The sequence below is a fragment of the Vigna angularis genome, chromosome 1, assembly GCF_016808095.1.
Source record: "Vigna angularis cultivar LongXiaoDou No.4 chromosome 1, ASM1680809v1, whole genome shotgun sequence".
Classification (NCBI taxonomy): Eukaryota; Viridiplantae; Streptophyta; class Magnoliopsida; order Fabales; family Fabaceae; genus Vigna; species Vigna angularis.
Window position 1 is genome coordinate 2,417,642 of NC_068970.1, and position 23,596 is coordinate 2,441,237.

Below are 23,596 nucleotides of genomic sequence, written 5' to 3' on the forward strand. Positions count from 1 at the left end.
TAAAATAACAAAAGAAAAACAAGTGACATACGAGTGATAGAATTGAGATTTTTCATATTCTATTATTCTTTAAATTTGAAAGTTTACAATGTTAGCTTTTATGTAATTAAAAATGTTTTCTGATTCCTTTTATCTGTCTCAGCTAAAACATTTTAAATTTACATAACTATTTATCTAAACAATATATTCTATAACAAATTATTTTAAATTCTTTGAAAATGGATTTTATTCTTAGAATCCATCATTTAAACACAAGGTAATTTAATTTTGTATTTCATCTTTTTGCAATCAAATCTTAGTTTAAAAAAGAGGGGCAGGCAAAAAGAGGAAAATTGCATGATTGGAAGTGTAAATAATGATAGAAAACTAAAAGTAGTCGTATTTGTGGAATCCAATAATGAAAGCTAAAGATGATAGAAGAAACCATTACTTATGGATTTTGTAACACTGTCATCTACCGAAACAAACAGTGTCTTAGTATTTTTATATTCTACTTAAAAAGTTAACATATTATACATATATTCTTAACTTAATAATTAATATGAGTGAAAACTATAAGTGTGTGTTAAGCTTTGTGGTATCAATATAACTAATTAAAAGCAGAGACATAAACATTATAACTCATTAGTGAAAAGAGACTTCATGAATAATGGTAATTAGATAAAAAAAATGATTAATTTGTAGTATATTATGCCGTTAAAAAAAATGTAAATAATTCATAATGTCTGCTGTTAAAGTGTGCATGGATAGCTCCTTATAGCATTTGGGTATATATTTTCATCCTTTAAAAAAAATTCTAAAACCTAATTAAGTATAAAATAGAAATATGTGATGAGTATGTCAAAAGAAATAATTAATTTCTATATTATTATATATTTTAACAATAAACAATCAAATTTTATTTGAAATACACAAACGTTCTTAAAAATGCACAGTTCTACTCCGTTATTTTAAAATCAATTTTAACCATAATTCTATAAAAGAACGATCTAAATCAATTCTATCAGCACATATCCATGGTTTATTTGGGCTGTTCCCACTTTGTTGACCTAAGTACAGGCAAACATAAATAAACAGGTCAAAATTTAAATGGAATTATGTGTATAGTTGCGCTCAGTGGCATACCATAATTATTTATTCCATACGAGTAGCGAACAAAAATGACGTTGATTTGGAATAAATAACTCAGAGCATGCAACACTTACTCAATGAATGCATATAGTGAAGTAGTGAGAAAAAAAATGACATTTTGGAACTCAAAACAACGTTGGTTCTAAAATCTTAACTGACTGCTGCTACTCGAGGGGGCGTCGGAAGAGCAACAACATCGTAACAGCGACTGCAGAGAGTAGGGTGGTCCAAAAATGAACCAACGTGCTGTGAATAATTCCAGCATCTTTCACACTTAGAACCCGCAGCGCGAGATATACCAATCCAGACTTTATTCTTCCCTTGAATTAGGCATTCACCACTATATGGTATATTTACAGTATGTTCATCGTCCAGTGATGGAAGAATCTCAGCCTGCACATTGTCAATCAAATTACAACATAATCCAATTTATTCTATTGTCTCAAGGCTCAATGGGCAAGGATGTATTCCATTGCAATGACGAAACATGAATCATAATTTGATGGGCCCTAAGCAAGATTTTAGTAGTTCCAATCCAACGTCTTAATCTTCAAGTAAACTAGTTAATAAGAGGGAAATCACTCAACGACATACATACCTGAGATGTTATGAATAGACGGTGCAATGTATCGGCATCATTTTTGGCTGCACACAGTTCACGTAATTGGGATGCCAGGCTGGCTTCAGATGTATAGATATGAACCTTTGCATCTAGACTGGCCCCAATTAGTTTACCTGTTCGAGCAACTTCCAAAACTCTATTCACTTCTGTTCTCAGCTGGCAACATAGGTTTTGATTTAGAAACAGGCACAAACTTAAATAAAATATCTGATGTCATTGATTTCATCATTGTACAACATAGCAAACAAAATGAAACAGATAAAAAAGTATAAAGAGAAATCACAGGAGTCACATCTTTAACACAAAGAACCAAATCATTCCGAAATTTCACACTTCAGCGTATTCTTTCATTTTCTGTACTTCACATTTATATCCTTATACATATGAAATTGAAATTTAGGAAAACCAACCTTGTAAAAGAGTGAAAAGATTACCGAAACTGGACTACACTATAAAAGTGAAAAAATCAATCAGTAGTTTCAGACTTCACAATTACTACTTGGATCAAGGAAATTGGTGACGCAATTCCTTATCTCTCCCCCTCTTTGTGTGTGTGTGTGTGATATATATATCAGGACGAGTATATTGCCCGAGATTGCATAGTGGATAACATATCAACATCGTGAATTTATATTATGTAAAACAAAGATAATCTTGACTTATTTTTGTATTTTGATCATTTAAAGGTGGTTATGCAGTATAGCCATGCTCTTATTTACCATCCTTAATGTTCTCACATATCTTTTTCATGGGTAGAAAGGCCTATCTTTTTGTTCTGTCATGAACCACGTGGAAACATTGATTCAGATTGGTGTCAGCTTATCTTGAAATCTGAGATGAAGGGTACCTCAAGAATATTCTCCCAAAAATTAATTTCTTCTACAGGGAGGGCGAGCCATGTTTCATTTGAGAGGGGCCATCTTGATTCAAATACATATTCAGCAATGGAACCATCCTGAGTTATATACTGAAAAGGAAGATTCTGCCACACATCCTCAGCTAAATGGGGCAATATTGGTGCTAATATTCTCACAATTGAAAGGAGATGAGCTGCAAGAACTGTTTGGCAGCTTTTCCTCGTATAACTTGTTGATCCACTGCAGATTTTAAGCGTATTGAGATGAGTTTTGGAATTAAACAGAAACAATCAAGGAAATGAAAAACAGGCCTCTATTCCTTGATGCCACAAAGGAAGTGCATGTTAAATATCCTCAAAGAGGATGCTAAAGCAGAGAAACTTACCCAACATAAAGTCGATCCTTGGCAACATCAAAATAGAAATTTGACAGTTCAACAATAACAAACCTCTGCAAAATCTGAGACAATGGAGGGGATAAATGTGAATTTTAAAAATCAACCAATTCAATAAGAAAAAATCCACCAAAATGATACGCTTAAGCTAATAAAAGTTTGACATAAAAGACTTCCCATATCACAACTTTCCAACAGTATATTTCTATGGTTATGACACTGGATCCCTATAATTCTATTTCCTTTTTTCCTTCTTTAATGGATGAACCCTAAGCATAAACACGCATTACACATAAAGGAACGTTTATGAAGATATAAAAAATTACCTGAAATATTTTAAAAAACTGGTAATTTTCATAATTCCCTTGAATGCTTTTTACAACATTTTCAAGTTGAAAAAGTGCATGTTGATCAATCCTTGGAAGCTCATGGTATTGGACAGCGTATTCCGTCTGTCAACGAGACATAAACAGAGATGACATAGTGGAATAAATATATGAAAACCAGAGATAGGCAAGTGACAGTAGGTAGTAACTACGGACAAAGAAAATGAAAAATTATCAATCAAGCAAAAAGCTTCAACTACAATAGAATTCAAACTTACTTTCCAATCATGAAGATTTGCCAAGAGGTATCTCAAAGTTCCTCGCAACTTTCGGTAAACCTCAGACATTTGACGAAGAATCTGAGGGCCAATCATCACGTCACTTGTATAATCTACACTAGACACCCAGAGTCGGAGGACATCAGCCCCATATGCAGGTGCCTCCTGTGAATAAAGCAGATAAAAACCCTTGCTTGGGGGGCTTTATGGAAAGGAAAATTATACTCTGAGAAAATTCCAAGACTAATTTATTTGATGACCAGTCAACATAACTAACCTTTTGATTTTTACCTCCTTCAATCACAAAACGTGGATCCACAACATTACCCAATGACTTGCTCATTTTTAAACCTTTCTCATCCAATACAAATCCATGTGTTAAAACACTTGAATATGGAGCCTTCCCTGTATCAAACAAGAAGGACAATTATATAGTATCAAGGATAGAAAACTAGTTGATAAACGAAAAATAGAACAATACTGAACACAGAAAACCATACATACTACAACAATACACTATCTATCTCAGAAACAAAAGTCTTCTATAGACAGTATTCGCTGCCACCACAAACCACACATAATAATATGCTATTCTAATTACACACCCTACTATAAGCTATAATCCTAATACATAGCTTACATCAGTTATTTTCTTTGAATAACTGCCATCACACAGTTTCTAAACAGAATTAATGCATAATTGCTAATACAAGATGTTTTGTCGTGTATAAATACATGGATGGATTCTTCCTAACCCATGGATCTTGGTTCCCAACATTTTTGGGAGTTGAAAAATAAGTCTTGTTCCCAATGTGAACGTAGGAAAAAGATTCTCCCTTACTCTATTTACTCACTTCAACAGCAATTACTTCTTCATTTAGGACCTCATTATCTCCCAAAATCACCAGTCATAACTATTTCTCCCAGCATTGGTGTAAAGGGTGGGATTTCTCTCCACACTGAAAACATAAACCTTTGGGTTTTTCTCTCCCTAAGTTCTTGATTGGATAAATGTCATGGCCCCATATTTTGTCCATAAAATTCCACTCCTTCATTCTTCCTGCCAGTTGAAATGAAGACGATGTAAGGTCTTTTTTTTTTAAAAGCCTGAATCAACTATAAACCAGAATTGACGTCATTTCTTCCATTCCAAACTAAGCAACTACTATTCGGCATGGCTGCAGTAGTTACAGAAACTTTCTCCCAGTTCTGCCTCCCAGAATCCTGTTAAGAAATGGACTTTAAGCCTAACTCAACCCCACAAAGCCGGCTTGTAAGGTGAGATTTGCACCCACTTATATACTATAAATTAGCCTTATCTCTAGTCGATGTGGGACTTCCAACACACCCCCTCACACCGAGGTATATACATCTCGAGCGTGAAACTAGACATTAAAACCGGCTTATAAGGTGAGGTTTGCACCCACTTATATACTATAAATTGGTCTTATCTCTAGTCGATAAGGGACTTCCAACACACCCCTCACGATAGACTCTAACTTCACTCTAATACCATGTTAAGAAGTAAACTTTAAGCCTAACTCAACCCCACAAAAACGACTTGTAAGGTGAGGTTTGCACCCACTTATATACTATAAATTGACTTTATTTCTAGTCGATGCGGGACTTTCAACAAATCCAATTATCTCAAGGTTGCTAATTCCTCATATATGGGTTCTCAAACCTTCTTCCTCCAAACATAGCAATTAGAACCCTTAATTTCCACCAAGTGACAACATCTGTTTCTCTCAAAATATTTAAGCAACTGATAGTTAATCCCTTCATAATAATCAATTTGATCTGCACTTCTAAAGTATTTTGCACTGCTCCAAAGTATGTTTCTGCCCTAGTCATCCATCCCACAGGCTCTTCTCAGTAAAGGACGGCAGTTCCACTATCTTAATAGCCATACAGTACTTATCCAAACCTTGGATATTCAAATTCGAGTCCTGGCTTAAAGGATATTTACTTATGATTGCAACTCTCATCTTCCACCGTGGTTCTCTTCCCTAACAGCCTTTACATCTCAAAGAGACGGTTCTCTTCCATGTGTCCAATCATCTCATCCATTTGTACCACATCAGCTTTATATTTTTCTGATTATTCAACCAACAAATCTACACAATCAAAACTCCATCCCAAATGATCACCTTGCATACCTCACAGATTTCCCTTCCCACTGATTCAACAGATCAGACTAAAAAATGACAGAAACTTGCTGTCCCAGAAACTTATCTGTATAAAGAGTATTCTCTGCTGAAAAACTACAAATAACATCACACTTGCTTAATTACATTCTACTAATCATCACATGGATCTCAGTTCCAACTAATGTATAAACATACGAGACCTTCTCAAACACAGCCAAACACAAGTATACATCTTTATCTGCAGGCATTATGCAGTTGAACTATACAATGTGAACAAACAAAGAAAAAATCCACTAATGGTGTTGTGCATGTAATCTCCAGTGTTGCTTAGCATAGCAAGGAAAGTGAGATTGATTTGAAAACAGAACCAACCTATCAACGAAATATCAATCAGGAAAAAACATTTGCCTCACCAGTGTGAGATATAGAACATTACTCCTGATAAAACCAAAAAGGGGACAAATAGTAAAAGTCTTAAAGATAATCAATATGATAAAATAAGTCCAGCGGCCTATTACCTTTCGTAGCTACACTTGTTAACAAAGAACTTTGAAACCACCCTCGATGCTGATCTGTTCCTTCAAGATACAAGTCTGCAGGATAACTAAGGGAATCTCTTTTTCCCAAGACTGCAGCCCAGGAGGAACCTGAGGTCAGAAGTAAAAAGCCAAAGGAAACATCAGCATTGCTCAAGAAGCTGAGGGTTGGGAGTCGTGGATTAAGGATTAAGGTCCTAGACTCAATTCATGTGACTGAGGTCAAAAGAGTAATAAGAAAAAGGAACATCAACAAATAACTTGATCTAAAAAAAATTCAATTAATTAAACGTGTAGAACAGTCCCTGAACACAAAAATGAAAATGGGAGTGGTTGAGAAACACATGAAACCATGCATTTGGGGAAAAGCACTACTTGGACAAGAGTATTGTACCTGAATCAAACCATACATCCATTGTGTCAGTTCCCTTTTCATATTCTGCTGCCTTATCACGATATTTACTTGGAAGAAGATCCTCTACAGTCATGTACCACCATGCATCACCACCCTTTTGGGCTATGATAGCTGAAAAAGCATCAAATTAAAATAAAAGATCAATTTCATTATCTAATTACCTCCACAGAACAAGCATTTTTAGATAGGCACAACCCGTTAAGCAATTTTAAATATTTACCACTGCATTCAACTACATAGAATAAATCATTGTGCTGTCCATTAACATTTGAGATGGTACATGTACAAAAAAAAAAATACTAACCTGATAGTTTATACTCTTGAGAATTAAGAAAAAAGAAATTTACCACATTCGGGCTCTTACATTTTATATGATCAATTGTCTCTTCATTCATAAGAGGTTCTCTAGACTGAATATGATAAAATACTGGAATGGGGACGCCCCATGTCCTTTGTCGTGATATGCACCAGTCTGAGCGGCAAGAAGTCATTGCTGAGATTCTATTTTCTGCCTAAGGAATTCAAGTATATCAGTAACAAATATGACAAGTGGCACATCTCTAAGAGAATACATGTTACAAAAAAATGATATCATACATCAACAGAAACTTGAAAAGTAAAACAGCATACCTGAGCCGGAACCCATTTTACATGATTAATAGCATCCATAGCAGCATGGCGAAATCCCTCCACAGATGCAAACCACTGCTCTGTTGCTCTAAATATTGTTGGTTTTTTTGTTCGCCAGTCATATGGATACTTGTGTTCTGTATCAGAGAAGATGGGGAATGATGATGATGATATAGTCAATAGTTATTTACAGAATCTTATGATTAGTGACAGAACAAACTTACCATATGATTCTTCCATGATGAGTGAGAGATGTTCATCCAAGTATTTTACAACAGCAGTGTTACCTTCACCAAGAACATCAAGCCCACTAAATTGCCCAGCTTCTTCAGTGAACTTTCCATCATCATCTACTGGAGAAAATATGGGCAGTCCATATTTCTGGCCAGTCACGTAATCCTCCTGACCATGCCCAGGAGCTGTGTGGACCAGTCCTGTTCCTGTTGCTGTTGTAATATAATCGCCGCCAATCACAACAGGACATTCCCTATCATCTATTGGATGGATATACCTGAGACAACAATGTATACCCTCAGCGTAAAGTTTTCTTCCCCCAATATTGTAAAAAGTAAAACAATTACTAACATGAAGTATTATGGAAATAACAGCAAAATAAAAAATGAAGTAAAAGAAAATAATCATTAATTTGCATACTTCCAACAACCTGTAGTTTTCCAACTCTGAACCCAATTGTTTTGTCTTGACAACAAGCTTCACACCCCATTTTGCCTCTAAACTTGGCACAAGGTCTGAAGCCACAATAAGATTTGGCTTCTTCTCATCCTCCAAAAAAAGCCCAAGACCTTTCTTTTTTTTTCCACCAGTTGCTGGGTCAGGCTCCAGTAATGACTTTATTTCAACAACAGCATATTCGAGCTTAGGATTCACCGCAACAGCTGAGTGTAGAACAGTAGAATGCAGGTAAAGAAGAGGAGTGATATAAGACGGTCAAATTCAAAAACATTTAAGAACAAAAATGAGTTAATCTTTGAGTACTTATAACTTATAACAATTTTTGGGGATAATTCATACTTTTTGGGCAAAAAATAATACACTATATTTTTATGTGCCAAATAGTCAACAAGAATTAATCATGTACAAGATATTGGAAAAAGGACAACCTGCATTGACTACAGCGTGTTAAGTAGTATGCCTATTATATCAAATGATTCAGCTAAACACATGGATACAGAAATTAAGAAAAATATGTAATTCTGTTTATCATAGAGACTTTGTGAACGAAATAAGTATAAGATGGGGAAATTAAAACCACTAAAATCATACGAACCGTAAAAGGCATTCAGAAACAATAAGCTAACATGAAAAATACGACTAAATACGAAACATACCTGCATTGGCCGGAATAGTCCAGGGAGTTGTGGTCCATACAGCCAAGCACAAATTTGGAAATTCTTGTAGTAGGGAACTTGATGTTAAAGGAGCACTCACAACTCTAAAACTGGCATATATGCTTCTTGAAACATGCTTTTCAGGGTACTACATAGAAATCAAACAGGTAGAAATGTAAATACTCCAAGCTCCATCAGATCAGACTTTAGAGAGAAACTGCATGCATATATGTAGACAGAAATGTATATGATCTTTGTATGTATACGTATATAAAGCTATGCAAGTTCTACCCACACTATACACATATTAGAAGCATTAATATTTAGGATTTATGGTTCATATTAAGAAGAATAACATAATGGTATATCATTATACCTCCAGCTCAGCCTCAGCTAGTGCTGTTCGTGATGAAGGACTCCAGTGAACAGGTTTTCTTCCTCTGTATATATAGCCTTTCAAGGCCATCTGGCCAAACACTTCAATCTAGAAAATTATAAGAACAAATTATGAGGGTTGCATAACAATAACCAGTAGTACAGTTTGAAGTCAAGCACCAGAGAAAGAAAAACTAAAGTAAAAAAAAACAGCATTCCTGTTAAATGTACTAATTATTTGGTTGTTTGCTTGACCATTGATATGCATTCTGTTATAGTTGATAGCACACATTGAAGTGCTAAAATCATGTTTGACTAACACGCATGTCAGGGTAAATGAGAAAGGCTGTACCAGCTACCTGGGCTGCTTCATATTCGGGGTCTAGAGTGAGATAGGGATCATTCCAGTCTGCCCAAACTCCATAGCGCTGCAAACATTTAGTAACATGCTTAAGTTACATAATCCCAACTAATTAGAATAAAAAATAAATGTGAAATTGTTAATTTTGTATAACTAAACAAAAAACATTACAATAAAAAGAAGATAAATGAAAAATAGAGAAGGGACCTTAAAAGATGACATCTGTTTCTTAACAGTTTCTTTGGCAAATTTAGCAGCCTTTGCTCTCAACTTTAACGGTGTGAGGTCACTTCTGGCCTTTTGATCCAGTGACTGCAAAACTGAAATAATTCAAACAACCATGAAGTATTTTGATTTCAACGTAATTTGAGACAACGAAAGTAATGTTTAACCAAAAAAATAATTCATAAATTTTCATTTTTAAAAAAAGTGCAAACTTTTATCCTATTACTTATTTGCCGGTAGACAGGGATAAGAGAAGTGTGGGAGAGAAAGAGAGAGAGAGAGATGTGCAAGAGGATTAATCACGCATACCTCAACTTAGAAGTGTCATGGAGTCGGACATTTTTTTCACACTAGCACTTATCCTATATTTTAGACCTTAGGTGTGTCCATGTTTGATTTTGTGCTCATAGAAGATAATAGGAAAGATAGGTGCAGAAGAAAGAGAGAGAAAGGAAATGTGAAATAGAGACTGGAAAAAAGGTGTAGATGACAGAGAGGAGAGTCATGTGAATTAGTGAAAGAGAGAAAGTTGGGAGGAGAGAGTGAGGCAAACATGCACCAGAATTGAGGTAAGAGTTGATAATGAGATAATGGAAGAAGGAAAGAATTTCTGATTCTTTTATTTGAGATCATTCCATTATACTAGAAAGAAATCCTATAAAACTGTAACAGATTAAAAAAAATATCTTCAGATCAGATATCCAAATATAAAGCCATCTTAATATTCTAAATTCACTTGAGAATTCCATTCCTCTATCAACTCGGGAGAGCTTTCACTCTCAGAAAAAAAAGTCTTTCTTCTTCATTTTGGGCTTAGGAATTCAGGAGTGTGCATTGGAATTCCCAAAATCATGTGGCCAACTTTCATCTAAACAGCCTAAATCATTCAATGTATTCCTAAGCAAGAATTAAATCAACAATTTCTCTAATATTGGAAACATGTTAGAAATGTAGGGGAGCAAAAAATTTGAATTCCTAAAAACAAGGTCCGGTAAAACCAAGATCACAAAACTAAAAAAATATACATTGAATTCTAGCACTCTTACTCTTACATGTCAAGGCTCATTCTGTATTCAATAAATCATAATGCCTGAGAAACATAATAATCAGTGTTCCCTCCTTTTCACCCTATAGCATGTGCATAACTCATAAAATTCACCAATACATTTACAATATAGAAGGGCTTGCTGTTGCCTACATTGACTATAAGCCAAAACAAAACTGCACTTATTTCCAAAACAAAAACGGGGATCAAAAGGGAGATGCCTAAAATTTTAATTGTTAATTTGAGAAATTAAAAATACATATGTAATCCAAGAATCACTTAATGCAAAAAATGTACTTTCTACAACAAAGGGTTCGCTTGACAACATTTACATTTTATTGACATCTGCAGCTACTCCAAATGCATTTATTAATAAAACGCATAACACAAAATTATTGAATATAAGAACTATCTCGATAATTCAAGACGTCATTCAACTTTGACATGTGCCAAACACAAAAAGGAAGGATCAACACAACACACTGTTGAATACAACATAGTATCAGAACTAACCACATATGATTATACTAACATTAATACTTGCCTTTTAATTCAATTGGTAGACCATGACAATCCCACCCAGGTATAAAATTAACTTTATAATTTTGAAGAACCTGCAGACAAAAAAAAGTAAAATATTCTCAAAATATCAGCGTTTGGTGCCTACTTGAGATTATTTCAGCAATTTAGAATGCAAAATATATTGTCGCACGTGTCAGACATAATAAAAAATATATATATGCTTCAAATGTTACATTACGATAGCAATTAAACATACCTTATAACGATTTATAATATCCTTCAAAATTTTATTTAAGGCATGCCCTATGTGAAGATCACCATTAGCATATGGAGGGCCATCATGAAGAATAAAATTTGCCTGATCAAGTAATTTAGAATAGGTTAATGCGTTCAAATAGCTAGGAGTTAAACAGGTGAGAGGACGATCCAAAACTTACTCCGCTATTTTTCTCAACAACTTTCTTGAATACTTGATTCTCTTCCCAAATTTTCTGAATTTCAGGCTCCCTTACTGAAGAATTAGCTCTCATACCAAATGCTGTCTTGGGAAGATCAACAGTGTGCTTGTATTTTCCATCTTCTTGCTTGACTCCTAAAGAAATAAACAGGACAAGCAGCAACGGCTTAGAAAAAAAGGAGTCCAAAGTAATGTGAAATAGAAAATAGACTACCTTCCGAAGCTTTCTTTCCTGCCATCACTGGCCCTCGTGATCTTCGCTTTGAAGAACATATATTGTCCCTCGAATAAGAACAATAGTTTGATACGTTTGTGATAGATACCACTTTAACTGATGAGATCCCTCGGGAATAAAACAAGCCAACAGAGTTAGTTCCCCTGGAAGAGGAACAAGCTGTTCGTAGTAGCACCTGAGAATGTTAAAAAAGCATGTCACACCGTTGTAATACAGGTTACTACAACACAGAGAGAGAGACACACACACACCAAACCATATAGAGAATTATTTGCAAAAGAATATGTTGCCAAATTCACATACTTTAATATTTACTCAACCACCACATTTTGAAAAACTTGCAAAAAAACACGTCAACAATAATTCTTGGGAACAACAAATATTTTTGGGCAGATTTTTTTTATTTTGTTGCAACTGTGAGACGAACGGCGTTCTCAGGAAGACTAGAACACCAACGCAAGCATAATCCACGATTTTAAAAAGAAGTTAAAACAATGAAGGGAAAGCTTCAGAAACACCTCACCCTGGGAAAAGCAAACAATAATTTGAATTCTCACTTAGACAATTCATCGAGCACATCGTCTATCTCAAGCTAAAAAAAGTCTAAAAGGCCACCGTACACGTCAATGCGTGACTAACAGGAGAAATTTGATTTCATTGGCTAAACGCAGAAAAAAAACGTAACTATTACGAACACAAGGTGATCAATCCACTGTGACAAAGTGTGAATTGAACAAAATAGTAAACAGAATGTCAAACTTAACCGTGTTATTTATGAAACGCATCACAGTGGGTTAAAAACGAAGCATTAAATAGTAGATGGCGTACCTTGTAAGGAGAGGAATGCGCCATGGTGGATTGCGTTGGTTTGAAATTGAAAGCAGAGGAATTTGAAGTGAGGGATTTGAGAAGAGACATGATGGAAAGCACTCAACTCAGCTCAACTGAGTGAGGAAGAAACGAAGATTCATTCATTCATTCATCATTCGGATAACTCGGATTCTCCAACCTAAGCCACACTCACTACCATTTCTTTCTTGCGTTCGTCTTTTCGCCAACAACTATTGTCTATTACTACTCCTCAAAACGAGTAGATAACTTGTTTCGAATTTGTTCTCTCAAAATTGCTGTCTATATTATTTAATTTTTAATATGTAAATTTCATGATAAATTCTCTTAAAAAAAATTATAATAAACCACTGCCTTAAATATATGACAAATGTTCGTATAACAAGAGTTAATTTTACAAGATTGTGTATGCAAAAATTCAAAACAAAAGCACAGAGCAAATTCACAGAGTTTTGTGTTAGGATTTTCAAACCATTACTCGCCACACTTTAAATAAATACTAGATTATAAATACTAGATTAACTCCATTTGTTATAAATAAAAAAATTACATATAAATTAATGCACGAATTAAAATTACACGTGTATTAGTCTGTGTTAAATAAATAATGTTTTTTATAACTACTTAATTTTTTCTTTTAAATATATATATATATATATATATATATATATATATATATATATATTTTAATATTTTTTTTCGTATTAGTCATTGCAATCGAATAAATATTTGATGTGGCATTGATATTGATACCATGATACTGTTTTGTTTTATTTTTGTGATCCCTATAATGTCAGGTAAATTTGAAAATATTATATAAAATTAGTTTTAATATTAAATTTGTTAAAGTGATTGCTTAACTTAAATTGAATGAATAAAAAAAAGGTTAGTTTTCATCTTATTACTAACTCCTTTATTCACAAAACATATATGTTTCTTTTTTAACAAATAAAAATTAAAAATTATTATTACTAACTCCTTTATTCACAAAACATATATGTTTCTTTTTCAACAAATAAAAATTAAAAATTAGAGTTGAAATATGTTTCTCGTTCTTAACTTTAGATTAAAAATAAAATTAGTTTCTTTTCAAAATTTTAAACTAATTAAATTTTAAATTTTAAATTAAATTAATAAAATTAGTTTAAAATAATTAAATTTATATATTTTTTAAAATTAATAAATTAAATTAAATCAAAATTTTGAAGAAGAACAAAAGTATATTTAACCTTAAAAATTATATAACTTTGTAAGTAAAATTTACTTATAAAGCATGAGGACATTTTCATACACATTCATGTTAAAAAAAGTTATTTTTTATTTTAGTAGCTTCTTTAAATTTAAATAATTATTTATTATAAAAGAGTTATTTATTATTTTGTGTATTCGTATTTTTTTAAAATATTTACTATGAACAAAATGTAATATTCATTTGTATACATATATTTTGAAAATATATATATATATATATATTAATTTTCTTAAATAATATACCTTTCAATCAGTTTTTTTTTTTATAAAACAATACATAATTGTTTCACAAAGAACTGAAAACAAAAAGTAATGTTATGTATGTATGAGACATTAATAACAAATAATCATTATCTCACACTGACACTATAATATTTGCTCATTAAATTTTTTTATTTTTTATTTTTTTATTATTATGAAAAATATTAATTTTTACTAATATTAAAATTGTGTCATATTCTTGTATTTTTACAATATTTTTCAATTTTTAATATTAAATCTCTATTTTATAGGATTGAATAGTGATTTCATTATATGAAGACAGATTATATTTAAAGATTTTATTACTAAAAATTTATTATTGTATTGTTATGCTACTTCAAAGGATTCGAAAAATGAGTTCAAAAATTCTTTTTGTGCATGTGTCTAAGTAATTTTTTTCGAGTTTATTAGTCTATTCTTTGACATTATTGTCAACTTTTAAAATTTAGTAAAAACATAATGTTATTGTTATTCTTAGGCTTAAATACTATTTTTTGAAAGTATAATTTGTATATTAAAATTTTATTCTTAATATTTGTTAAACATTTTTGTAATATTAAAAATGACAAATATATCACTCTACCTCATATAATAATATTTATTATTAAAAGAATGAAATTATTAAATAAATATGCATGCAAAATCATAATAAAATAGTTTATTATGACAAATATATTTAGAAATTATGATCCTTTATTGTTTAAATTACTTTATTATTAAATAATATTATCAATATTATATTTTCATAAATAATATTACCAATATTAATAATAAAAAAGATTATTAAATTTTTTGACTTATTAAATAATATTTAATAAAAAATAAAATTTTGAAACCAATTATTAAGTGTACATGGCATGGAAAAACTGTTTTCCAATTTATTAAACTATGGACTATGTGCTCAATGAGATGATTTGATTAATAGTACTTTATTAATTACTTCTCGTTATTTTAACTGCTTTGCTGTATTGCATAACACCTACATTACAAAACACCATTAAACACTTTAAATTAAATTTGACAGTATCACACAATCATTGAATTCAACACTTCAGACGTGGGAAGATATGCTTCCATGTTTTTAAAAGAAGTACAATCGTGGAATTTTCTAACAGCAATGACATGCAAACCAAGTTATAATGCCATGACACTGTTGTTTATTACCCCGTAAGTCCCCTCTACAAATGCATTACTTTCAGTGGCTAAGGTTTGAAACAGAAATCAGCAACACAGCTACTAATGCTAACATGATGACCCTTAAGATCATGGTCCCAGTAGTGGCATGACTACCGATAATTGACATCACAGAAAAGCTGAGACGTGAATTCAGCTATCAAATCTAATATTCAACAAAATCATCTGCCAAGTGAATGTCTAGGTCAATTCCAATTGGCAGAAAATTTTAAATGAGCAGGAGACTGCAACAACGAAGAAATTACATGGCACAGAGGTTGGGAATGGTCCTGGAAGAAAAAGTGCTTCCAATGATCGAAGAGCGTTTCAGGTCTTGAAACAGAAGACACTTCAGATAAGATCTTCAGAGAGAAACACAAAGCTAATAATTGGCTTCTCCATCTAAGTCCACTGGGAAGCACACAGTCCCCTGACACATTCTTTCCACATAATGGATGGTTTTCAACAAGGGCCACTGGACACATGAAACTTGGACTCAATTGACACAGATTACGTACGGCTTGAGTGATTGACTGTTGAACAAGATAGGATTTTTGAGCAACAAATACTTCATAGCTCAAAGGGGATCCTGATGATCCATCCAAAGGAACAGAGGCAGCATGTGTCAGAGCAAGAATTGCACGTTGCCATATTGAGGGACCCAGAGAACTTGTGATTGACCTTATTATCGGTAAATCGTTTAAGTCTCTGGTCTGGAAATCTGCTCGATCAACATAAAGAATGACATCTGGAGGAAACTTTTTCATATACCTCTCTATACAGGACAACACCTTTCTGTTGTAAGCTTGCTCCTTCATAGAGGACTTCAGACCAGGTGTGTCAAGGATTCTGATCTTGATTCCATCTATAGTTCCACAAACCTCTTCTACAGAAGTTGTGGCAGGTTCAAATGCATTTGTCACAACCTTCATTTCACCAAAAATAGAATTTATGGTTGCACTCTTTCCCACCCCACTTTCCCCAAGAACTAGAATGTTCAAAGAGAAGTCTATATCATCCGGACAACTTTCTTCAAACTTCTTCGCTAATGTTTTTGCTGATCTTATGACAAATTCCTGATTCAAGCGCCTTTCAATATCTGCAACCAACCTATACAAAACTTTAGAAACCAAGGAATCTTCCAGAGATAAATTTACTCGCTGGACAAGCCTCAAGAACTTCACACTTATGGTCTGCGTGTTCTGAATTTTTTCCTTTTCTTTCTCAGTTATGCTCTGCTGGAAACCGGTTCGAGCATTGCTATATGGTAAGGAGCTGAGACTACCTGGAACTTCCAGAAAGATCACACTGGATTCATCAGTGGAGGTAACTGTACCTGAATTGCCATCTGATTCAGTATCACCATCAGCATAGATAAATCGAACTTTTGCATCATCCTTTGGTAAGTTTATCGCTTCATGTGAACTCCTGATGACTCGTATTCCTTGAGAATCATTTCCAGAACCTTTTTTACCCAAAAGAATAGAGAGAGCTGAAATTTGTTCCTTGAACTGCTCAAGGGAAACCGACATCAACCCTGCATCTCCATCTGAAGCACAACTTTCAGTTTCTGATTCTTGACATGCGGAATTTAACTCAACGGTGGTCTCTTCTTTTGCAGTGTACTCCAAATCAAGTTTTTCCGCATTTTCATGTGAATGATAATCACAAAACAGCTCATCTTCTGGATTAACCCCTAAACTGGATTTAGACAAATCCTTTTCCAAATAACATTCTGGAAGAAGTGTGGGATAAAGTTCAGAAGATTCAACACTAAGAGTTTTGTTGCCTTCAAAAGCACCATAATTGGATTCAAAACCAGCAGAAGAATCGTGAAATTCAGAATTTGAGTTTACCCCAGATGTAGTTATACTTACCAGATTCTCACAGTCACTCACTTGATCAGCAGCAACACCTCCATCTGCAGTAGCTTCAGTGGTTTGAGTTAGTGTACCGTACTCAACATTTTCCGCAAAAGCTTCATACACAGGTTCACCCGCCATGCAATGTACTTGGAAATTATGTTCTGGTGGATCATTGAAACTCATATCCCGTTCCTGCCTTAAGCTGTTGCTATAATCTTCATAATCCTCAACACCCTCAGCCTCATTCAACTTATCACTCCCCAAATCATCGAACACCACTCTTGCCAAGCCAAATTGTTCGTCCTGTGAATGCTGCGACATAACATCTGAATGCGTTGCACCAGAGGTCGAGTATTCATCACACGCAACCCTAATTCCAAGAACTTGGTCCTGACCTTGCTCATCATCCAAAAACAGTTCCTCGCCGTCACTACCACTGAAAGATTCAAAATCATTCGCTAGCAATGATTGACTAACACGTAACGAGTTTACAAAAACAGAAGGCGCGTAATTTTCTTCTTCGGAGTCCACAAGATCAATTCTGGGCGCATTAAAATTGTTCCCCGACACTCTCGCAAGACTAAACATATTCCCTCTAACTGCTTCTTCTTCTTCTTCTTCTTCTTCTTCTTCTTCTTCTTCGTCATTAAAAGTAGACAAATGAGCAAAGGGAGTAGCATGCAAAGGTGCAGCGTGCATGGGAGATAGCTCTACACACTCACCAACTTCAACGAAATCTTCTTCTTGCTCTTCTTGTCCTTGTTCTCCTTGGGAGGTGTAATCAGATTGAGAAAGTGTGCCATTACTTGAAACGTCGGCTTCGGAATCATCGTCTTCGAGGGTAAGAGGAGCTCGAATTTGAAGAGGGAGAGAGTTGGCGAAGAAGAGGAGTCCCTTTGAGTCTGAAGAAGCCATGAGGTGCGGGATTGAGACTGGGCATACAAAATTCAAAATCCGAGATTTCGACAACCTATCCTTTCGGACATATTTAAAGACAAAAAGCAGTTGGGCCAAAACGAAAGGACGCGGGTAATAAGTTGGGCCAAAGCAGGCCCAAGCAGGACTCAGGGCAGGGTCAGACCAGGAACGATTATTACGGTGAATTCTTCAACGGTATAGACCAACTGTAACTGAACGCGAGCTTAGCTCCTTCTCCTGTTGCTTCTTATGGAGGAAGAAACTGACCTAAGCAACAAGCATCCTCACTGAGGTTTCGAAATCTCACCGAGCTTCCACTTTCCTCGTGCCAATGGCGAGTGCGCAATACGCACTCTCGTCTCTTCTGACGTCTCACGCTAACGGACGAACCCTTCGTCGTATTCCAGTTTGTTCAAAACGGCAGAGGAAAAACCATTTGCGACCCAAAATTCCCAGAACCCAAACCAAACCCTACCCACTTTCACTCCCTCTTCTATCTTCGCCCACGCCGCCACATCCTGTCGCCATTCCACAAGAAAACAACAACCTCGGCGAGGAAATTCCCTCCAACGAGACGCTCGCCGGGGTAGTCGCCGGGGTAGTCGCCGGGGAATCTGAAAATATGAAAGAGTTTCAGGTTTCTGAGGTTGCCGCGAGGGAGAATGGTGTTTTTGAGAAGGTTTCCATGAAAGATATCTTCAAATACGGGGCTTTGTATTTTCTGGGGAGTCTGGTGTTACAGACGATTTACGCCGTTTGGGCTATAGGGAATTACAAGCACAACCGCCAATATGGAGATTTGGAGATTGATGGAAGGGAAAGTGAGGATGGGAAGACCGTGTCATTGCCGGTTAATGATGTTTCTGGGGAACAACTTTTAATGGAGGAGAAAATCGAGGAAATTAGGCTAATGGCGAAGGAAGCGCGGCGACTTGAATCGGAGAAGAAAGGGGAAGAGGATATGGAGGATGAAGATGTTGAAATTGATGACGATGAACGTGCTGTTTCTAGTCGTAGAGATGATATTGAGAAAGAGATTAGTGAGCGATTGATAAACCTGCAGAATAGGTTAAATAAGTTAAATGTTAGGGCTAACGATATCAACAAAGCGTTACAGACGAATGCTAGTGAGAATTTTGCTGCTGGAATGGATAGGGGTGTCAATAAGAATATGAATGAGGGAGACGATGCATTGGTGTTTAAGAAGAAGTTTAAATTTAGAAGCCCTTCTGCTAAGGCTACAAAAACTCCCAAGGGATTTCCAGGGACCCGAAATTGGAAAGCTTCTGATGCAATAAAGAAGGGCTCAGCGGGTGAGGAAACAGCTCAAGATTATGGAAGTGATGGTTCTGATCAAGCGCAAATGTTAAGTGAAGATAAACAAGTGAATGATCAGGATGCTGATAAGCAGAAGAGTGTTTCTAGTGTTCCTTTGGAAGAAAGGGGAAGATTTGTTGATGATGCTTTCAAAGTGATTCAAAATGATGTGAAGAATTTGAACGAGAAGATGGAGACACCAGATATGAAGACAAACGTTGGAAATAAAACTAGAAGGACTGACAATGGTAATGTGTTCAATTCATAACTTATTTCTAAATGGTTTTTCATATCTATGGTTTATCTGAATACTTAAACACTACATTCGGTTTTTCTTGCATAGCTTGATGGAGTGACACATTTGGAAATACCTTTTATTTTCCCGAGTTGTTGGCTATACATGAGTTTAGTCAGTAAGACTTTTATATGATTTAGCATGTTATATAAATAGAACAAAGAATGTACAGATTTTTCTTTTTAGGTTTTGGCTGTTCACTTGTTCCAAGAAGAAGCCAGTGAGAGGTAGGTTGGTTGTTGATATATGTAGCAGAATTTGAGTTAATTTCTATATTTTTAGGCGATGCCAGGGAAACTGCTCCTGGGATGTCTTCGATGGAAGTAATACAGTCAAGAAAATCAAGAGACTTGAGTACACAAAACTCTCAGGGTTTTGTGGAAGAAAACCAGGACACAGGCATAAGTTTTGAAAAGGATGGTGTGCACAGTGTAAATGGCAGTTCAAGACATGGATTAACTGAAAAACGTTCACCAGCTAACAGAATCAAACTCAAAGTTAAGCAAGCAGATACAGAGACTGATTTGTGGTGGCTGAACCTCCGTTATGTGTTTGTGAGTGCAAGAAAATTTCTTTCTGTTTTCTTGTTTTTCAGTTGCATAATATGTCTATCCAATATTAGAAAATATTTTATATTTGTAATGTAAAATTTAAACTAAAAATTTAATAAGTAAATCACCCAATATTTTTCATAATTTTTAATCCTAAATTTTGTAGTAGCAATACCTGCGCGTTGGCGTTTGCTATCCAACTCTGTTAAGTTTTATAACGTTATACAAAAATCTGGGAACTGAACAAATTGTTTTTAACGTGATCATTTTGTTTATGTTACAATGCCGCACATTGTGACATTGGTTGCTGTTTTTCTTGTAAATAGCTCCTCGAGGGTGGAAAAACATACAGTGAGAACGTATAAAATTCGTTCATATTTTAAATTGAAATATTTGGAGTTTTTAATGTTCACGAGTTCGTGAATCTTTTTTGCACTAGACTGATTGACATATCTTGGGAGAGAAACTCATCACGTTGTTCTAAAGCAACACTTTAACTCATTATATTTATCATGTTAATCTGAACTAGATTCTCTATTATATTTATCATTTGTGTTTATATTATAGACATTATTTGTGTTTTAATCTTGATGGGTAACACTATTGTTTGTGTTGACTGTTCTAACTTCCTATATTAATTTTTCTATGTAACACCCAACACTTCATCATTATGAATCTTCAAAACTTCATTATTGTTAAGTGTGTGAAACCTGTAAAATTTTCTCTTTATATCAACTAGTTTATATGAGTTAATCCTTAAAATCTTTGACAAAGTCATTGTCCTGCATGTTGTAGGACGCAAATACACTGTAGAACTCTTTTGGTACTGGTATAAGTTTGCTTGAGCTATCATTTAGTCATTATACATGTCCCATATGTATCTAGTTGCATCTGATTATAAAGTCACTATCTATATTTGTGAAGGTCATTCTCATGCGAAGAGATTCCAAGGATGGATCAGAAGGTTTCTATAACATAATGCTCACATCTAATGAACAGGACCAGAGTGATGATTCCTTTACTGTTGCTTTTGAGGATCGTGCTGATGCCAACAATTTATGTTTTCTATTGCAATCCTTTTTCGAAGATTTGGAATCTTTTAGTGCTGATGCAGTTCCAGTGTCAATTAAAGTAAGAATCTTACATGTTCTAACATATAACTGAAGTGTCTCATTACTATCCAAAACCGGGCATATGAAAATTGGAATTGATCATTTAGCGGCCAGTTGTATGAACCTATAGTTAGCAGTAAAATGTACAATCATGTTTGATACATACCTTGTCCTGAAGTGCACTACCAATAATTTGCAGGAACTGAATGAAGAAATACTATCTCATGCCAAGAAAGTGGTAGTGGTAAAAAAGAGGCAGCTTCAGCTCTATGCTGGGCAACCACTTGTTGATGTTGAGATGGCCCTGCGTGCTATAATAGAACAAGGTCAAACTGTATCATCGCATTGATATGACTGTTACTTTATCAAGTCCCACAGTAAATGTCCATGGTGAGGTCTTGAAGAACCGGCAACTCTACCACAATTGGTGGTCATGGTATACGTGGACACTTGGTGAAATTTCACTGTTTCACTATCAGAGTCAAAAGTTGAACTTCATGGAGTTGGACTTGATGGAGCTAACTGCTGGCAAAGAGTTGAAGTATGCTTTTTACTGATTGAATTTCGATGGTCTTCCTTTTAGAAATTCTTCCGGGTATTTTAGTTTCAATATCCACGTGTCTTCCAAAGGGAAGTGTCCGTGCGTACTTTTAGAGTTGATAGGGTTATTGGGAGTTGCTGAGGGGTGTGCCGAGATTCATACTGTAGTTATGCAAATCTGAAATTTTGGAAATAAATTCAGATTGCAAGAATAATACATTTTATTAAAGCATTACTCCTCACGAGTGTTTGTTTCTACACATTGAAGTTTCTGAACACTGTTAAGTATATGACTATAGATTGTTTCTGAACACTGTTAAATCATGAAAATCAATTTTAGTTCAAATAGTCGATTATTCTTTTGACTAATTGATTTATTGTGAAATATTGAAAAACATAATTTAGTATCATAATTAATTATTATGCGAGATATATGTTTATCTGCAATCGAATAAATTCCAATTGTAGTTGAACTTCATTACGACTTTAATATTCATAACAAAAAAACAGAAATACAACTTTTAATACAAGTTTACTTGGAATTTTTACAAATTAATTCATATTTTTCATTTAATCAAACTCAGAGGATAGATAATGTTAGTCATTAGCTACACTCATTGTCAAAATTTCAACACACTCACTATCTTATGAACATTGTTCTCATTAAATAATATTCTAAGTAATTATATTTTTATTGCATTTTTTTCAATGTCATCAACGACAGGAATTGAGTTATTTCTAATTTTAAAGATTTTTTGCATTCAACTAATTATTTTGTGTTATTGATATGAGTTTCTATTACCAAATTATGTATCAGTGATATTGTTCCATATGATTACTTAATCATGGAAACAAAGTTTTTTTTTTATTTGTTGTTTATTGTAATCTTAAATATTTTTCTCTAACTATCATAATATTTTTCAGCAACGTGATATATAATCTTTTATGGTTAACTAGTTTCAAATACATTTACTTAAACTTTATTGAAAAATTCAAAGAAAAATAGATAAATATTTGTCAATTATTGATATTCTTTAAGTGAAAATTGTCGACAAAATCATTAGAAGTTTTTTTTTTAATAAATGTCATAAATAATAGATATTGGAAGGATTAGAAGTTTTAATTTTATATAAATATAATAAAATAATTTAATGTTACTGTGATAAATTCAAAATAATGAAATATTTATTTCTAAATTCAACTTATTAATAGTTTAAGTTTTTTATGTGTGATTTCACTTATTTAATTAATGATTTATAACTTTTATTAATGTGAAAAATAAATATTTTGTTATAATATTGAGAAAGAAAGTAAATATTTGAAATATTTTTAAAGCTGAATATTTGTTTTCTTTCATAATTTTAAAAAATATTTTTATATATATTAATTTTGTTTTATTAATAATTATAAAATTAATAGAAAATTTGATTATTATGAAATTTTATTTATTATTTTATATAATTATTTAATTCTCTTTTGACTATTATTTGATATGATAGTTTAATATTTATATAATTATTATTTCTTTCAACATATTTATATTGAATAAATTTTTT

General features: G+C 33.7%; 3 protein-coding genes across 3 annotated transcripts; 1 reads left to right on the plus strand and 2 right to left on the minus strand.

Moving 5' to 3' along the window:
* Nucleotides 1–990: 990 nt before the first annotated feature.
* LOC108319803 (isoleucine--tRNA ligase, chloroplastic/mitochondrial) lies at nucleotides 991–12,994 on the minus strand. The gene is made up of 22 exons (XM_017551077.2): nucleotides 12,737–12,994; nucleotides 11,888–12,083; nucleotides 11,654–11,808; nucleotides 11,473–11,574; nucleotides 11,239–11,308; nucleotides 9,632–9,744; nucleotides 9,423–9,491; nucleotides 9,065–9,172; nucleotides 8,689–8,836; nucleotides 8,004–8,235; nucleotides 7,564–7,850; nucleotides 7,340–7,476; nucleotides 7,074–7,221; nucleotides 6,689–6,820; nucleotides 6,277–6,405; nucleotides 3,886–4,013; nucleotides 3,609–3,773; nucleotides 3,331–3,456; nucleotides 2,996–3,069; nucleotides 2,601–2,850; nucleotides 1,730–1,909; nucleotides 991–1,524 (listed from the first exon to the last, which is right to left on the minus strand). The coding sequence occupies exons 1-22, from the start codon at nucleotides 12,824–12,826 to the stop codon at nucleotides 1,282–1,284; spliced, it is 3,282 nt and encodes a 1,093-aa protein (XP_017406566.2). The 5' UTR covers nucleotides 12,827–12,994; the 3' UTR covers nucleotides 991–1,281.
* A 2,654-nt stretch (nucleotides 12,995–15,648) lies between these two features.
* LOC128193860 (translocase of chloroplast 159, chloroplastic-like) lies at nucleotides 15,649–18,222 on the minus strand. Its single transcript, XM_052868040.1, has 2 exons — nucleotides 18,030–18,222; nucleotides 15,649–17,765 (listed from the first exon to the last, which is right to left on the minus strand). The coding sequence occupies exons 1-2, from the start codon at nucleotides 18,220–18,222 to the stop codon at nucleotides 15,649–15,651; spliced, it is 2,310 nt and encodes a 769-aa protein (XP_052724000.1).
* Nucleotides 18,223–18,432: 210 nt separating this feature from the next.
* Nucleotides 18,433–22,300, plus strand: LOC108347923 (uncharacterized). The gene is made up of 4 exons (XM_017587386.2): nucleotides 18,433–19,790; nucleotides 20,120–20,391; nucleotides 21,313–21,519; nucleotides 21,700–22,300. The coding sequence occupies exons 1-4, from the start codon at nucleotides 18,557–18,559 to the stop codon at nucleotides 21,847–21,849; spliced, it is 1,863 nt and encodes a 620-aa protein (XP_017442875.2). The 5' UTR covers nucleotides 18,433–18,556; the 3' UTR covers nucleotides 21,850–22,300.
* Nucleotides 22,301–23,596: the final 1,296 nt, after the last annotated feature.

Excerpts from the sequence above, each read along its gene's own strand:
- LOC108319803 (XM_017551077.2), bottom strand. The coding sequence starts at position 12,826 with ATGTCTCTTCTCAAATCCCTCACTTCAAATTCCTCTGCTTTCAATTTC. Across the intron at positions 7,851-8,003 it reads TCAGAGTTGGAAAACTACAG|GTATATCCATCCAATAGATG; the intron begins GTTGTTGGAAGT and ends TTGTTGTCTCAG. Across the intron at positions 7,477-7,563 it reads CATCATGGAAGAATCATATG|AACACAAGTATCCATATGAC; the intron begins GTAAGTTTGTTC and ends TCTCTGATACAG.
- LOC128193860 (XM_052868040.1), bottom strand. The coding sequence starts at position 18,222 with ATGGCTTCTTCAGACTCAAAGGGACTCCTCTTCTTCGCCAACTCTCTC. Across the intron at positions 17,766-18,029 it reads AGAAGATTTCGTTGAAGTTG|CGAATGATTTTGAATCTTTC; the intron begins GTGAGTGTGTAG and ends AATCATTGCTAG.
- LOC108347923 (XM_017587386.2), top strand. The coding sequence starts at position 18,557 with ATGGCGAGTGCGCAATACGCACTCTCGTCTCTTCTGACGTCTCACGCT. Across the intron at positions 19,791-20,119 it reads AACTAGAAGGACTGACAATG|GCGATGCCAGGGAAACTGCT; the intron begins GTAATGTGTTCA and ends CTATATTTTTAG. Across the intron at positions 21,520-21,699 it reads CAGTTCCAGTGTCAATTAAA|GAACTGAATGAAGAAATACT; the intron begins GTAAGAATCTTA and ends AATAATTTGCAG.